The sequence below is a fragment of the Pseudophryne corroboree genome, chromosome 5 (assembly GCF_028390025.1).
Source record: "Pseudophryne corroboree isolate aPseCor3 chromosome 5, aPseCor3.hap2, whole genome shotgun sequence".
NCBI classification, from domain to species: Eukaryota; Metazoa; Chordata; class Amphibia; order Anura; family Myobatrachidae; genus Pseudophryne; species Pseudophryne corroboree.
In genome coordinates this window covers 634,169,483-634,187,295 of record NC_086448.1, presented here as the reverse complement: position 1 = coordinate 634,187,295, position 17,813 = coordinate 634,169,483, and the positions used below count along the sequence as shown (strand labels likewise).

General features: G+C 43.9%; 1 protein-coding gene across 3 annotated transcripts in view; it reads left to right on the top strand.

Annotated features, from left to right (window-relative positions):
- The window catches only part of ANKRD29 (ankyrin repeat domain 29), a 137,428-nt gene extending 121,899 nt beyond the window's left edge, over positions 1 to 15,529 (top strand). For 2 of the 3 annotated variants that reach the window (XM_063923598.1, XM_063923600.1), the window contains 4 exons: positions 8,682 to 8,780; positions 11,020 to 11,115; positions 13,163 to 13,261; positions 13,441 to 15,529. In XM_063923598.1, coding sequence (XP_063779668.1) covers positions 8,682 to 8,780; positions 11,020 to 11,115; positions 13,163 to 13,261; positions 13,441 to 13,527 — 381 coding nt within the window. In that variant the 3' untranslated portion in view covers positions 13,528 to 15,529. The remainder of the gene's footprint in view (positions 1 to 8,681; positions 8,781 to 11,019; positions 11,116 to 13,162; positions 13,262 to 13,440) is intronic. The other variant, XM_063923599.1, reaches the window with a different exon arrangement.
- The last annotated feature ends 2,284 nt before the right edge of the window (positions 15,530 to 17,813 follow it).

Genomic DNA, 17,813 nt, shown 5'->3' with positions numbered 1-17,813 from the left:
GAACGTTAGCCAGTACTGTGTAGCTTTGTATTTGTTTGTTGCTTACTGCAAATAGGCCTGGGAATTTGGTATTACACTCTGCCAATCCAGACCTAGCAGTAAGACTGGAGTCAGTCGTTTAGCTTGCTGGGGTTCTGTTACTACTCTGTGAACTTAGCAAGTTTGCGGCTGTATTCTAAGACTTGCCTGTCTAATCCTGTCTCACTGTGCTAGGTGTCAGGGGTCAGTTTAGTGGCAGTAAGCTAAAACCTGTGCACTGCAAGTGAGAATTAGGATTGTGGAGATTCTCCTTGTGTCTATCATTCCATCTCTGACCAAGGAGTTTACTGCCACACCCGTTGGTAACCCTTTAGGGTTTTGCTGTTGCCCTTAGCAACAGCATTTCGGGTACTCTACGTATTAAAACACAACATCTTGCTTTTTCCATCTTAGCAGTTCTAATACAAGGGAGATACCCAGTTCCTTAGCCTCTGGGCTTCTCTGTTCACTTTGTGTGTATTTTGTTACCCTATCACCTTCTGTGTACGTTATGTCATATCCCCCAGTTTGTCTGTGAGTCCATCTGTTTTGCATAACAGTTCAAACACCAGTACATTCCTGCAGACACTGGAGTGCATAACAGTTCTGACACCAGTACTTTCCTGCTGGCACTGGTGTGCATAACAGTTTCCTATGAATTTCACGTTGGAGATTGATTTGAATTGAAAGAAGAAAAAAAGAACTATTGTCTACATTGGATGTTAAAGAAATTCAAATATCACCAGTCCGTCGAGGTTATATGTGATGTATATCTAACTAATTTTTTTACTTTGTTTTAATTATTTAGTATCGCCTTTGATTTCCCCTCAAACGACTTGTATTTTCTATTATTGTGTGTGGTTTAAGATTGGGTAGACCACAAGAGGAGTGAAATTGGGCTGACACTTTAAATTTGCGCCAGAATACACACAGTATATCTTATTTTCAATAATAATACCCAAGGTAACAGTGCCACTTATACACATAATAATGGATACGGTATCAGTGCTGCTTACATACATAATAATACCCACGGTATCAGTGCCGTTTGTGCACATAATAATGCCAACGGTAGCAGTGCCGCTTATACACATAATGGGCACAGTATCAGTTGCCGCTTATAGACACATAATATCCACAGTAGCAGTGCCGCTTATACACATAATAATACCCAAGGTAACAGTGCCACTTATACACATAATAATGGACACGGTATCAGTGCTGCTTACCTACGTAATTTACCCACGGTATCAGTGCCGCTTATACACATAATAATGGATACGGTATCAGTGCTGCTTACATACATAATAATACCCACGGTATCAGTGTCGTTTGTACACATAATAATGCCAACGGTATCAGTGCCGCTTATACACATAATGGCCATGGTATCAGTGCCGCTTATATACATAATAATGACCATAGTATCAGTGCCGCTTATAAACGCATAATGTCCACAGTAGCAGTGCCGCTTAAACACATAATAATGCCCACAGTAACAGTGCCACTTATACACATAATGGGCACAGCATCAGTGGCGCTTATACACATAATTGGCACGGTATCAGTACTGCTTGTATACATAATGCCCACGGTAGCAGTGCTGCTTATACACATAGGCCCTCATTCCGAGTTGTTCGCTCTGAGTTTTTCATCGCATCGCAGTGAGAATTCTCTTAGTGCGCATGCGCAATGTTCGCACTGCGACTGCGCCAAGTAACTTTACTATGAAGAAAGTAAGTTTACTCACGGCATTTTCATCGCTCCGACGTTCGCATTGTGATTGACAGGAAATGGGTGTTACTGGGCGGATGCACGGCGTTTTAGGGGCGTGTGGCTGGAAACGCTACCGTTTCCGGAAAAAACGCAGGAGTGGCCGGAGAAACGGTGGGAGTGCCTGGGCGAACGCTGGGTGTGTTTATGACGTCAGCCAGGAACGAAAAGCACTGAACTGATCGCACAGGCAGAGTAAGTCTGAAGCTACTCAGAAACTGCTAACTCGTTTGTAATCGCAATATTGCGCGTACGTCGGTCGCAATTTTAAGAAGCTAAGATTCACTCCCAGTAGGCGGCGGCTTAGCGTGTGTAACTCTGCTACATTCGCCTTGCGAGCGAACAACTCGGAATGAGGGCCATAATGCCCATGGTAGCAGTGCTGCTTATACACATAATAATGGCCATTGTAGCAGTGCTGCTTATACACATGTCCACGGAAGCAATGCCCCTTTTACACATAATAAATGTCACCCCCACCCCACTTGCCTCATCTCTCAGTGGTGTCTGCTCTCAGTGCGCCACCAGCTCCTTATTCCCTCCGCAGACCAGCACCATTGGAGGGGGACTGGGGGAGGTGGGCTAAGGGTGTAAGTCTAGCGCCGCCTGCCCACCATCCCTTTTATTTGTGTGGGCGCTGCGGCTACACTACAGCGCTGCACTAAAGAATTCTCATGGCTGGGCAAAGTGGTCTGGAGGAAATTGAACTGAGAGTATTCCTCTTCTGCATACTGTTACACCCCCCCATCCAGATCTCCATGTTACACTGGCACTACAGCCCTCAATCTTTAAAAAAAATGTCCTACAAACTGCAGTACCTGATAGTAGTACATGGAGATCTGTCTGACTGCTGCAATCAGGACAGGTACCATGTCACCATTTCTTCCAGCTTCTTTCCCCCTCCCTGCAGACAGGCTGACATTACAGTGCAGGCAGAGGTCAGAGTAGACTTATACCAGTGGCAGATCTAGACTTTACTTATAGGGGCAGGGCCAGTGCTAGGGTGTTCGACGCCCCCTGCAAACTATAAATTTGCGCCCTCCCTCCCATACTTCACAAAAGGACAGCGTTCCGGAGTTGACAGCCCATGCCAGGCATTGCTTCTGCATGGTGCCTGTGAGGCAGGTTGAACTGCGTGGCGTGGAGGGGTGAGGCTCCTGTACCAGTGCCGTAACTAGACATTTTAGCGCTGTGTGCAAAAAAACAGCATCGGCGCCCCCTCCCCCCAAATATAAAACCGGGCCAATGCGCGCGCCAAAATATAGGAGCGTGGCTTTATGGGGAAGGGGCGTGTCCACATAGCTCCCTTTTACACAGTACGGCAGGTAGAGTCCCCTTTTACACATTAGGCAGGTATTTTACACAGTACGGCACATAGAGTACCATTTTACACATTACAGCAGCAGAGTCCCGTTTTACACATTACAGCAGCAGAGTCCCGTTTTACACATTATAGCAGCAGAGTCACCCTTTGTTACATATTACAGCAACAGAGAGTGAGAGAGTGTGTGGTGTGTGTGTGTGTGTGTGTCTCAAGTCACCTGTTAGGGCGATGCGGCATCCAGGACTACCAGGCGCAGACACTCATTTACTGGCGCTCACAGTCCCCTCTCCAGTGCTCAGGCTGCGGCGGGTGTCACAGTAGAGGCAGCGTCGGCTCCTATACGGCACCAGGCGACTGAAGGAGCGCTCTCTCTCCACTTCAGAGGTGGCGGCGGCGGGTCTCCCTGGTGGCATCAATAGAGGCAGCGGCGGCTCCTATACGGGACCAGGTGGCTGAAGGAGAGCTCCCTCTCCACTTCAGAGGTAGCGGCGGAGCTCACAGCCAGAATTAACGCACAAAGGGTAACACCAAATGGCGCGCTCCCCGTCGCTTACAGAGGCAGGCACCGGCGGACAGCGGAAATTTCACTACTCCATCACTGACCAAAACAGCCATAGGTAGGGGTGTGCTGCCAGATGGTGCGCCTTCACTGCACTTGCGCTGTGGGCAAGGCACCGTCGGCACACACCTAGTTACGGCCCTGACCTGTAGAGACACAGAACACAGACAGGGGGGGGGTGACACAGTGACTGAACACAGAGGGGGGTGACAAAGTGACAGAACACTGGGGGGGAGGCACAGTGACAGAACACTGGGGGGTGACAAAGTGACAGAACACTGGGGGAGGAGGCACAGTGACAGGGCCCTGGTGGGAGGCACAGTAACAGAACACAGGGGGGTGACACAATGACGGAACACTTTGGGGGTGACACTAACATAACAGGGGGGTGACACTTCACAGAACACGGGGGGGGGGAACACTTCTTCACAGAACACGGGGGGTGACGCTTCACAGAACACTGGGGGGATGACGCTTCACAGAACACTGGGGTGTTGACGCTTCACAGAACACGGGGGGACGGACGCTTCACAGAACAGTGGGGGGGGTGACAAAGTGACAGAACACTGGGGGGGAGGCACAGTGACAGAACACTGGGAGGGAGGCACAGTGACAGAACACTGGGGGGAAGGCACAGTGACAGAACACTGGGGGGGTGACACAATGACAGAACACTGGGGAGGGGGGTGACACTTCACAGAACACTGGGGAGGGGGGTGACATTTTACAGAACACGGAACAGTAGGGGGGGGTGACACTTCAGAGAACACTGGGGGGCTGACACTTCAGAGAACACCAGGGGGGGGGGGGTTACATTTACACTTCACAGACACACACACAGCCTATTACATCCCAGTCAAACACCCACACACCCAGCCTGTTACCCACCAAGTTACCACACACACATCCTGTCTGTTACATCCCATTCAACACACACACCCACCCACCCTATTCCCTGGAGTCACCACCCTCCACACAAGCCCATATATGTATTTTTGCATGCATACACACATATAAGTCAAACGTTACCTCCAGGTCCCCACAGCACAGAGGAAGGCAGGCTACGGTCCACACAGACGATCACTTGACCCCAGGCAAAGTTGGGGGCGTGGCCTAATCACGGACCCCCCCCCCCGTGGCCACGCCCCCTTTGTAAATTCCCCCATAGCAAGCTGCAGGCTGGAGCCCCGGAGAGGAGGTGGTGGGGGGGCTCTGCTGCAGGACCCGCGGCTGCACAGTCTCTCCCTAGAGAGCCTGCCCTGTGCTCTCTATAACTGCTGCGACGCAGGGTGACACGTAGGGGGGGCGGAGCCACATATGAGAGGTGGCCCCTCACGCCACTCGGCCCACCGGGGACTTCCCCGGTAACAACAATGGCCAATCCGGCCCTGCCTGTTGCTGCTATAATGTATGTATATGGTGACCTGCTGCTGCTATACTGTATGTATAAGGTGACATGCTGCTGCTATAATGTATGTATATGATGACTAGAGAAGAGCAGGCTCGGTTCTCAGAGAACCGAATCCACCCAAAATTCCAGGATATTCTTTGCTGTTTGTTAACTACTACTCTTGAGGAATTATATTCCACTAATGATTCTTAGTAAATTTTCGTGTTATATTGTTTTCTATTGAAAGTACTTGCAAGTTGGTTTGATTGGTTATTGCTAGTTCATTACTAATTTGTTTTGTTTGTGCCACTGCAAAGTTGCTTACTTTAGCCAGCCATCCTTTGGCCATACCTCCCAACTTCTGAACAGAGGTATGGGGGACCAGGCGTGCCCGCGACCAAAAAGAGGGTGCGGCCTCTGGAAGAGGGATTGGGGCCTCTGGAAGAGGGGCAGGGCCTCATGACATGACCCCCATTTTCATCATTTTGGGTGGGGTGCCCAGCTCTCCCTGAGCAGCTGGGCAGCCCCCAGCTCTCTTCCCTGCACTTTTAGATGCCGTACACACGGTATCTATTAAGTGATCACCAGCTGCTTTGCAGAGCAGAGCAGTGGTGATCACAGGCTCCTCCAACTGACACCAGGCCCCCCTCCCCCGGCCCGCGGGACACTGCGACCTACGCAGTGGTGCAAGTAGAAATTTTTTCTTAGTGGTACTGAGTGCAAAAAAAATGGCCGTGGCCATGTATTGTGAGGGGGCGTGGTCACATGCTGCTAGTGGGAGTGGCTACATGACACTAGCGGCGTATCCACACGACAGTCCCTTTTTTGGGGGGAATCTGGAGGCAAGGCTAAAAAAATATAGTAATGCCTCCGGTATAATAGACATATACAGTGATGCCCCAAATTTAATAACAATATATAGTAATGCCTCCATTATAACAGGAAAATACAGCCACTGTTGTACTCCCAGTGACCCTGACAAAGTGGGAGGTGCCGTCATGCTGCCAAGCACCAAGGTCTTGTTGCTATGTGGCACATTATAATTGTGGTAATAGCAAAGTGTGTGGCAGGTGGTACTGCCTACCCGCTGCCAAATTCTTAAGGGTACTCCGTACCCGAGCGTACCCACATACTTGCACCACTGGACCCACGGGAGGTACAGCGGGACAGCGTCCGAATACCTGTTTTTACGTTTTTGAAAAAAATACACAGATCCAAAACCAAAACACGTGAGGGTGGTTTTGGCAAAACCAAAACACAAATTTAATCCAGATCCAAAGCTAAAACATGGAGGTCGTTGCACATCTCTAATTGTTATTCTATTAGAGGGTATACAACTTGGTAGAGTAGGACCATAGATGAACTTGGGTGCTTAGTTTATTTCTATGCAGACTAAACCAATAAGTGGGTGGTCCTGACACAACCCTTTTTCCTACTTTATGATAGAACCTCTTATCTGCAGGCTGACTATGGGCCTAATTCTGAGTTGATCGCAGCAGCAAATTTGTTAGCAGTTGGGCAAAACCATGTGCACTGCAGGGGTGGCAGATATAACATGTGCAGAGAGAGTTAGATTTAGGTGAGGTGTGTTCAAACTGAAATCTAAATTGCAGTGTAAAAATAAAGCAGCCAGTATTTACCCTGCACAGAAACAAAATAACCCACCCAAATCTAACTCTCTCTGCAAATGTTATATCTGCCCCCCCCCCTTGCAGTGCACATGGGCCCTCATTCCGAGTTGTTCGCTCGCAAGGCGATTTTAGCAGAGTTACACACGCTAAGCCGCCGCCTACTGGGAGTGAATCTTAGCTTCTTAAAATTGCGAACGATGTATTCGCAATATTGCGATTACACATCTCGTAGCAGTTTCTGAGTAGCTTCAGACTTACTCGGCATCTGCGATCAGTTCAGTGCTTGTCGTTCCTGGTTTGACGTCACAAACACACCCAGCGTTCGCCCAGACACTCCCCCGTTTCTCCAGCCACTCCCGCGTTTTTTCCGGAAACGGTAGCGTTTTTATCCACACGCCCATAAAACGCTGTGTTTCCGCCCAGTAACACCCATTTCCTGTCAATCACATTACGATCGCCGGAGCGAAGAAAAAGCCTTGAGTAAAAAAACTATCTTCATAGCAAAATTACTTGGCGCAGTCGCAGTGCGAACATTGCGCATGCGTACTAAGCAGGAAAACGCTGCGATGCGAAGAAATTTACAGAGCGAACGACTCGGAATGAGGGCCATGGTTTTGCCCAATTGCTAACAAACTTGCTGCTGCGATCAACTCAGAATTACCCCCCATGTCCTCTCTAATAGTTGTCCAAGGGGTCTATTTACTAAACCATGGATGGAGATAAAGGGGGTAATTCCAAGTTGATCGCAGCAGGATTTTTGTTAGCAATTAGGCAAAACCATGTGCACTGCAGGGGAGGCAGATATAACATGTGCAGAGAGAGTTAGATTTGGGTGGGGTGTGTTCAATCTGCAATCTAATTTGCAGTGTAAAAATAAAGCAGCCAGTATTTACCCTGCACAGAAATAAAATAACCCACCCAAATCTAACTCTTTCTGCACATGTTATATCTGCCTCCCCTGCAGTGCACATGGTTTTGCCCAATTGCTATCAAAAATCCTGCTGCGATCAACTTGGAATTACCCCCAAAGTCGCTGGAGATAAAGTACCAGCCAATCGGCTCCTAACTGTCATTTTTCAAACACAGCCTGTGACATGTAATTTAGGAGCCGATTGGCTGGTACTTTATCTCCAGCGACTTTATCTCCATCCAAGGCTAAGTAAATAAACCCCCAAGTCCCTCTAGGGTGGCTAGCCACACAGCTTGGGCCCCTACCACTGCATTGCCCGGTGGGCCCTTCATGTACCAGTCCGGCACTGGGCACAGATCCTCTTTCCCTAGAATTATATACATTCCAAGGGTGGGCATAGGCATGCAAGTGTAAGCTGAGTACAATAAGGTTATGTTCAAAGAAATACAACATCCTTAGATACAATATTAGTAGGCACACCTCTTGCAGGTACAGGAGGATGGGGCGATGATGATGATGATGACGACGACCAGAATCCGTATCTGGCCGCATCCGATAGGTTGGTTGAATGCGTATTTACTCCTCCAGCTAAATGTCCTGAAATCATTAGTGTCGCTGCTATATTACATCAAGCTGTGGCTATCCATTTGTATTAAACATTTCAGGAAAAAGATCTCCATTTGATTTTGAAAAGGGATAAATAACAGAAGTGGAGGCGTTTATTAATAACTGCCAAGATAGTATTCTCTCTTGTGTTTATGACACTGATTTATATTATTATTGTATTGTAAACAAATAGGGTAATGCAACTTTTTGCATTCACTATGGGCACTTTTATGCCGGGTGCAAATACAGCTTTTATTTTGCTAGATGCATCTTGAGATACTTTTGACTCAATCTACATAAGAATGCTTTCTTTGTGTATTCCATGTACAAATGAGTTCAGATCTAAATTAGCCTCAATATAGTGAAAAATGTAGTAATTAAAGAAAATGAAAACTGCAATTATATTTAACAAAACCTGTTTCCTTTTTTGTGAATAGGAAATAACATAGACAACATGTTTTCTGCCACAGGACGGAACCACTGCTCTCTGGATAGCTGCACAGCTGGGATACAGTGAGCTGGTGAGAGTGATGCTGCTGAGAGGAGCTGATCGAGATGCTGCTCGCATTGTAAATACATGGTGACTTGTCAGTAGTAATCAGTTACATATCATTACTTCTGTGACTGTAGATCTTCACATTGACACTAGGATCAACCAACATATTGCAGTGTGCTGTAAGAAGTCCAGTGTATTTAGCTTCCATATTGCAGTATACCGTAATAAGTACAGTACAGTTCCTTACCTTCCATATTGCAGTGTGCCATAATAAGTCCAGTTCCTTTACCTTCCATATTGCAGTATGCCATAATAAGTCCAGTTTATTTAGCTTCCATATTGCAGTATACCGTAATAAGTACAGTACAGTTTATTTACCTTCCATATTGCAGTGTGCCATAATAAGTCCAGTTCCTTTACCTTCCATATTGCAGTATACCGTAATAAGTCCAGTTCCTTTACCTTCCATATTGCAGTGTGCCATAATAAGTCCAGTTCCTTTACCTTCCATATTGCAGTGTGCCATAATAAGTCCAGTTTATTTAGCTTCCATATTGCAGTATACCGTAATAAGTACAGTACAGTTTATTTACCTTCCATATTGCAGTGTGCCATAATAAGTCCAGTTCCTTTACCTTCCATATTGCAGTATGCCATAATAAGTCCAGTTCCTTTACCTTCCATATTGCAGTATGCCATAATAAGTCCAGTTTATTTACCTTCCATATTGCAGTGTGCCGTAATAAGTCCAGTTTATTTACCTTCCATATTGCAGTGTGCCATAATAAGTCCAGTTCCTTTACCTTCCATATTGCAGTATGCCATAATAAGTCCAGTTCCTTTACCTTCCATATTGCAGTATGCCATAATAAGTCCAGTTTATTTACCTTCCATATTGCAGTGTGCCGTAATAAGTCCAGTTTATTTACCTTCCATATTGCAGTGTGCCGTAATAAGTCCAGTTCCTTTACCTTCCATATTGCAGTGTGCCGTAATAAGTCCAGTTCCTTTACCTTCCATATTGCAGTATACCGTAATAAGTCCAGTTCCTTTACCTTCCATATTGCAGTGTGCCGTAATAAGTCCAGTTTATTTACCTTCCATATTGCAGTGTGCCGTAATAAGTCCAGTTCCTTTACCTTCCATATTGCAGTGTGCCGTAATAAGTCCAGTTCCTTTACCTTCCATATTGCAGTATACCGTAATAAGTCCAGTTCCTTTACCTTCCATATTTCAGTGTGCCGTAATAAGTCCAGTTTATTTACCTTCCATATTTCAGTGTGCCGTAATAAGTCCAGTTCCTTTACCTTACTTACTGCAGTGCGCCGTAATAAGTCCATGTGTAGCTCCATGGCACATTGAAGAAGCTGAGAATTAAAGAGATAGCGTTAACTATCATAGCCAAGTGCTGGATAGAAGCTTTGTGGTTGCACCCCATGCTGTAAACCTTTGCAGGAAGGGCTCTTCACAGAACCCATAACCAGCAGTATGCCCCTTGATAAATTCCCCATATAAACACAAACAAACAAACAAGAAAAAACAACATTCTAAATTGCTGCAATATTGGGCAATAAGCAGTGATAACTTTCGGGACCTTTTTGCAAGTCTTAATAAATAACAGTAAGTTCCTATAAAATTAACCCAGCCAATAAATGTTTCATGTCTAGACCTTGTATCTTATTACAAAATGTGTATGGATTCATAACTAGACCAATGTATGTGCTTAGCCTGTAGTCAGCACAGAACACGGAATAAAACAAGCTTCTTTCAGAATTGGGCACCCTGAGTTACTGCCATATTGTCTCACAAGTCCATATGGTTCTATGTAAGAAAAAAAAACCCACAAAGGGCAGTGCCACACTTCAGCTTATTATAATATATCTTGATACGTGGTGAAGTGTGGCTTTGGACCTTTATATTAGAATTCATAGGTGGCGGAACAGATGCAAATATGTACATTATGGAATCATTCTAACACAGAGCTATTGCAAGGTAAGTATCTACTGTATGTGGTATTAGAGCATAGATAGATAGATAGATAGATAGATAGATAGATAGATAGATAGATAGATAGATAGATAGATAGACAGACAGACAGATATTCGTATATATTTCATGTGATTTCTGCTCTCCTAAAATGTTAGTAGACTATAGTTTGAAACTTACTCTGGGTTTCATGTGTGGGTTGTAAACCAAGTAATTTACTAAAGGTCAAACAAGGTTTAAAACTGCGCTCCCAAAGTATGGTGTATGTGAGACAGAGCAATGCAGATGCTGTACTTATCTTGAATGTATAATTCCATTGTCCTCAGGATGGCACCTCAGCTTTGTTTAAAGCTGCATCTAAGGGCTTCAGTGACGTTATAGAAGAAATGTTGAAGTTCTCTCCTATGCTTGGTATCCTAAAGGTAAGACACCTAATAATATCGTAATATACTCTGGGATATAAAACACTGCTTTAAAGCACACTGATGCTCTCCATTCTGGAATGTCATTTACATATAGGTCTTACATGAGCACAACATTGGACCTAGTCCACATTTACTTATAATCGCCTTCAACTATTCTCGGATCTTTCATTAAAATAATGTCCCTATTACCGCCTATCCACAAACGCACACACACACACTCACACACGCACACGCAACCTTTCACAGCTAGCTAGACTCCAGGAATAAAATATTAGGTTGACAGTTTATTCATAGAACGTGACACCACTAACAAATGAAGTGCTAAGAACCCCTGCTTGAAGAGACTAAAATGTAGAGGATTTCCACCTAAGGTGATCCTGGGCCGGATGTAATGCCGCCCAATTTCGGCGGCCATGCAGGGATGCAGGCCGAACTCGGACGTTTTTTTTTAAAGGGGTAATCACGTACAAGGCAAAACTATGCCTTGTAAGTGATTGCCCCTTTAAAAAACATCCGAGTTCGGCCAGCATCCCACATGGCCGCCAAACTCGTGCAGCATTACATCCCGCCCCATATTTGAAAAAAAATTAAGAAAAACACCATGCTGTATTGACCGGCTTCTTCTACTATGTGGGAGAGGACGTGGGCTTCTAAGAGAGGGGTGGTCTTCTGTTTGCCGGCGGCCGGGCCCCCGACGACCAGCATACCGGTGCCGGAATCCCGACCGCTGGCGTACCGACATATTTTCTCCCTCATGGGGGTCCACGATCCGCCTGGAGGGAGAATAGATAGCGTGGCGCGCCACCGTGCCCACAGCATGGTGAGCGCAGTGAGCCCGCAAGGGGCTCATATGCGCTCGCCCAGCTGTCACTATGGCGGCGGCCGGGATTCCGGCGCCGGTATGCTGGTCACCGGGAGGCCGGCCGCCAGCATACCCTACTACACCCCTAAGAGAGTACTATAACTTTATTAGTATAAGACTGAACATGCAATGTTCTGTAGCTGGTTTGTGCTGCAAGGACGGAGGTGTCAGGAGTTCTGGTTCTTTTATACTTTGTGCGGCAGTGTTTTCATGGCCAGCAGTGCGGATGTGGCGTCTGTTTGTTGTTGCGCCCTCAAGGAGAATAACACAACTATATATGATCCACCGTGTAAGATCTTTCTTAATCATGTACACCGTGACCCACAGGACTAATAGCAAATGGGCTAATGTGTTTAATCTATTTTACATAAAAAGAATATGGCAATATGACATACAAAAAAAAAAAAATGATGGTAAATGAGCCCAAGGGTCAAAAGTTATTAACACCATTACTAATATAATTATTCCTGTATGGTTCTATCAATATTCCCCTGCCCTGGCCATTGCACAACATTTCTTGATATCGCTTCTCTGCTTAGTTAACCTGGCAATCAGATATTGGTTGCTGAGATTCGAAGAGCAAATAAAGCCAACACTGATACAGGTTGAGTATCCCTTATACAAAATGCTTGGGACCAGATGTATTTTGGATATCGGATTTTTCCGTATTTTGGAATAATTGCATACCATAATGAGATATCATGGTGATGGGACCTTAATCTAAGCACAGAATGCATTTTTGTTACATATACACCTTATACACACAGCCTGAAGGTAATTTTAGCCAATATTTTTTAGAACTTTGTGCATTAAACAAAGTGTGTCTACATTCACACAATTAATTTATGTTTCATATACACCTTATACACACAGCCTGAAGGTCATTTAATACAATATTTTTAATAACTTTGTGTATTAAACAAAGTTTGTGTACATTGAGCCATCAAAAAGCAAAGGTTCCACTATCTCACTCTCACTCAAAAAAGTCCGTATTTCGGAATATTCCGTATTTCGGAATATTTGGATATGGGATACTCAACCTGTATTACAATTTGTGTATTATCTACTATTTATATTGTGCAAACCCGTAGACTGATATCAGTCGATAAAGACATCACATGCCTGATTCTAACTCCACCATTGCTTTTTTAATCAATGGTATTGTTTTGCTCTTTAAATTAGAATGGATCCACAGTTCTCCACGCTGCCGTTCTAAGTGGCGACATGAAATCAGTGTCCCTTCTATTAGAAGCCGGAGCCAACCCTACACTTAGAAACAAGGTACTGTAAGTTGCCATTTCATAAAAGTCTAAAATGTCAGGTGGCAATATTAACTATATAAGAATGGCTCATTATTTTGAGTAACCTAGAACCATTGTTTTATTTTGGAAGCATACATATTTCCCAGCACCACTACATTCATGACAATAAGCCATACTGTATCATCTCTTTTATTTCAGGCCAATGAATTACCGACGGACCTGACGAAAAATGAACGACTATTACGTCTCCTGAAGGGAACCGAAACAAAGTGTGCTCAGCCTTGAAATGTGTCACATTTCTACTTTTGTAAAAATATGGCTTGCTCCACTATATAGCTGCAAGTCTGACATCCAGCTGGCTCTAAATTGTGCTTATGTATGTTATAGGGGAGACAGACTGTCCCTTTCTAGGTTATATATAACGCACCCACAATTGCCTTTACCAGCTGAGCCTTAAGACACTATTAATGTAAGTACTGAGCCATGCCAATATTAATATGTCTATAAGGGTCACCATTTGTGCCAGCATGTTAAATCTCTGGTCAAAAAGGGATAGGATCTGTCATATGCTTAATTTAAATGGAGGGGAATTGTTTTAAGGGATAAACTAAAGTCAACTATGGAATTTTCAGGTATGAATCAGGTAACTTGCTGTTCTTATATAATAATTACAAATCAGCAGCCCTTTAATGCATGAAATTAATATATACAGGTAATATTGCTGTATTATTTTTGCAAATTTTAGGCATCAAGAAATAATTATTTTTAGATTAAATTAAATCTGGTTCAGGTTTTTCTAATGATGCAATAGTAGAAAATAATTGTGTTGTTTCAAAAGTCTCACATTTTTGGTGCCTCAATGGAGAACGCAGCCCAGTTTCGGATGTGTCACCTACAGTTGACGATGCAAGTGGATGAAGGTGCTATGTTACGTTTAGAAGAAGATAGTTACAATTAAAAATAAATGATTAGAACTTAAGAATTGGACATAGCACTTTTATCCACAAAATATATCCGTTATAGCCTGGAGCAGGTCCAGAGGCATACCTAGATATATTGCAGGCCCCAAGGAAAAAGTTTAACGAACCCCTACGTACCACCCAATGGTAAAATATGTATATAACACATGTAACTTTGACAGGGAAGGTGGGCCCCTCTCAGCTCCGGGCCCCATAGCAGCTGCACTACCTGCAGCTATGGTAGCTACGCTCTTGCCTAAAACCTTTACTGCTGGGGTGCCTTGAGGACCGCATTTGAGAACTTCTGCCCTAATGTTTAAAAGTTTCACACCACCACTTACTATATTCTGTACGCTGGATGGTGACACAATGTGACAGGCATATAGACATGTATATTGAAATTATATCTAGATTTTGATATTCATGATTTGTTGGTCATTAGTAGAGCATAAGCTGTGCAAACATCATGTATTTTGAAATAAAGAAAAATTAACTTTAGCATGGCCGAAACTAGGATTTATTTTCACCCCTGCAAGGCAGTAATTTGGCGCACTAGAATCTGAGATAGAAAAATAACAGAATCTGATAGGTTGACATAAGCACTTTAATTTTCTCATGCAGCAGATTTCATAAATACATCATACTGTTCTGCATTCTAAACATTGGTTTCTGTGGAATAACCTGACAAAGGGCCTAATTCAGAACTGATCTCAGCAGCAAATTTGTTAGCTAATGGGCAAAACCATGTGCAGAGAGAGTTAGATTTTGGTGGAGTGTCTTCAAATTGAAACCTAAATTGCAGTGTAAAAATAAAGCAGCCAGTATTTACTCTGCACATAAACAATATAACCCACCCAAATCTAACTCTCTCTGCAAATTTTATATCTGCCCCCCCTGCAGTGCACATGGTTTTGCTCATTAGCTAACAAATTTGCTGCTGCGATCAGGTCTGAATTAGGCCAAAGGGCGATCACAAAGCTGTTAGTATTCTACCAAATTCAATGACTGAACATGCTGAGCTAAAAGACAACATGGAGAATTACTGTGTTGATGTATGTTTATTACCTGTTAATATCAGTGGGGAGAACCCCTATACTATACTCCTACAGACCCAATATACTTTTTGCAGAAAGCATGTACTACAATAAACATAAAGACTTTTCTATGCAATTACATATTTAGGCTATGTCTTTACCACAGGGCAATCTTACTGGTGGTGTAATGATATTTTTGAAAAAAATATGCATTTAATTCTGTGTATTGCCTGACACAATGAAATACGGGTGCTGTTCCCATTTCTGTTTACAAATAAACCCTGTCTACCTGTATGTCTCTGCTGTTGTGTATTACACTAGTCTTCCCATTTTAATTTCACTTAGGTCAGCTTGCTTCCGAATGGAGGTGTTATATGCCATGTCGACATCCAGAAGGTCAACAACGGAATGTCAACAATATGCATGTCGACAGTGAGAACGTTGAAAGCACTATTTTACCTTAACCCTTATCGCAGCCAAACGTTAACCAAATGCTCCTATGTTCATAAAGTAGACATTTTTGACCATGACATTTTCTCAAAATATGTCAACATTCTGATAAAGCTAAATATTTATCTTATATAAAACCCTTTATGAGGTCTAAGAACACTGTACGCTATTTACGTATGGAGTACCGTAAGGGTACGCTCGTTGCGTAACGATCGCTTACCCGTTGTCGAGACGCTCAAGCGTCACGTTCGCTCACGGCCGAGAGATCACAGGCAGGCACGCTATTGGCTGCCGACTAACGTAATGATTCGCTATAGCGTAGCGGACGCTCGGGACCACGAGGAGATCACCAGCGGCGCTGACGCTCACAATGTTAAACCTTTAAATCTAAACCATAAACAATGTAATATGCTGTAAAACCTTAGTGTAGAGATAGGGTGTAGATGCAACACAGTGTAACCTTATTAACTTAAAAGCTGATTGAGCGTCACCGACGCTCTGTGAATACTTAACACTATAAGAAATACACAGATACCGTGCTTAGGGTCCAACGCCTAATATATATATTATGAATGTTATACTTGCAAAAGAATTAATACAATACAAGTCATACACTACAATATAACATAGACTACCTAACCAGATAACTACACAGGAAATACAATACAATACTATTACGTTTAAGAGAGTACGAGAGAAAGAAGAGAAGAGAGAGAGAGAGATATGGCCCATAACAACAAGAAAGACAATATGATTGCGGAGAAAACTTACGCACAAAGGAAACGATCGCATGCGCCTCTGGACATCCAGCTCCCGATTTTCAGCAATGATAACCGTTGAAGAGTGAGCTGGATGTGATCGGCTTGTCTATTTATGCCCCACACACAATACAATTCAATGGTCCCTACAATCTCATTGTTCATTGGACACAGGAATTCCTCCTCGCATTATAACAAAAGGTCATAGGTTGATTCATACAGGTGGGCTGTGACGATTTCCAACTGCTCAGGTGGGTGGGCAACTAAGTTTCCCGCCGCATGGATAAGTAAGTGCAAATAATAGTAAATGGACATAAACTTCTTATGTCCATAACTATTCGCACGAGCGATTAATCCGCTTCAAACCAACACCGGAATATTGCTAATTAAATACTCTTCCGATGGATACTAAACACCACTGTATTACTCCTGTCTGACCCTTCGTATCAAACAAAGAGGGATTTCTCTGTCCATGAACATGCTACATTAACCAAACTTTCAGATTCTATCAAAGGGACCATGATCTACAAAATACATTATATAGTGGAAATATGTAACGATTGAGTCGCACGCTACGAACACATGAACTCTACCGTAAATGCACATACCGCGCGCCCGCGGGTGCCCGCAACAGCGAGTATGCGCACGCACGGGAGAGCGCACGCATGCGCAGCGCAGACCTGTATGAGGTGCAAATATGGCAGTGTGCATCGTGATATTTTTCTGACTTTGACAGTCCACCCTTTGGCAGTCCACAATAACTGCCACTTCCTAAAACATTTCAAAAAGAGAAAAATATATGTCAGGGGTTAATACATTTCCATGGTTGGGTAGGGGAGGAGAGGAGAAGGTAGGAAAAGGGTATGACCTAGTGAGATAGCAGAAGCATGTGTGTATGAATCCGTGTTTGGGGGTCATGTATCATCGTGCCGTACGTGTTTTAAATCAAGCTTCGAGGCATTGCGAAGTATACATTTGAATTCCTTCTTATCCCGTGGTACGGGTCTGTGGATGGGCTGTCAAACTTTACCGAGCTCTTTTCGGATTTTGAACAAAATGGGGAGCACATTTTAGTTGATGATACATGAATGGGGGAATATGTGATTGCTGATATCTGTGCCTGTATTCCCTATACTATGTGTGTAATTACCTGAAGGTTGTAGAGATGAAGAAAAGACATAATTACGGTAAATGCAGTGGTATTCTATGTCAGGTAAATGAACATTTGTCGGTTGAAGTCTTGTTCGGTGTCTGTTGAATGCAGTCTTCTTTGTGCTTTTGCCCATAAGGTGCGAGCAAAAGCTTTGTCAATGTCCATAGATTTACAAAAGTGTTGGGCTAGCGTAATTTTAAAATTTCTAGGGAAACTG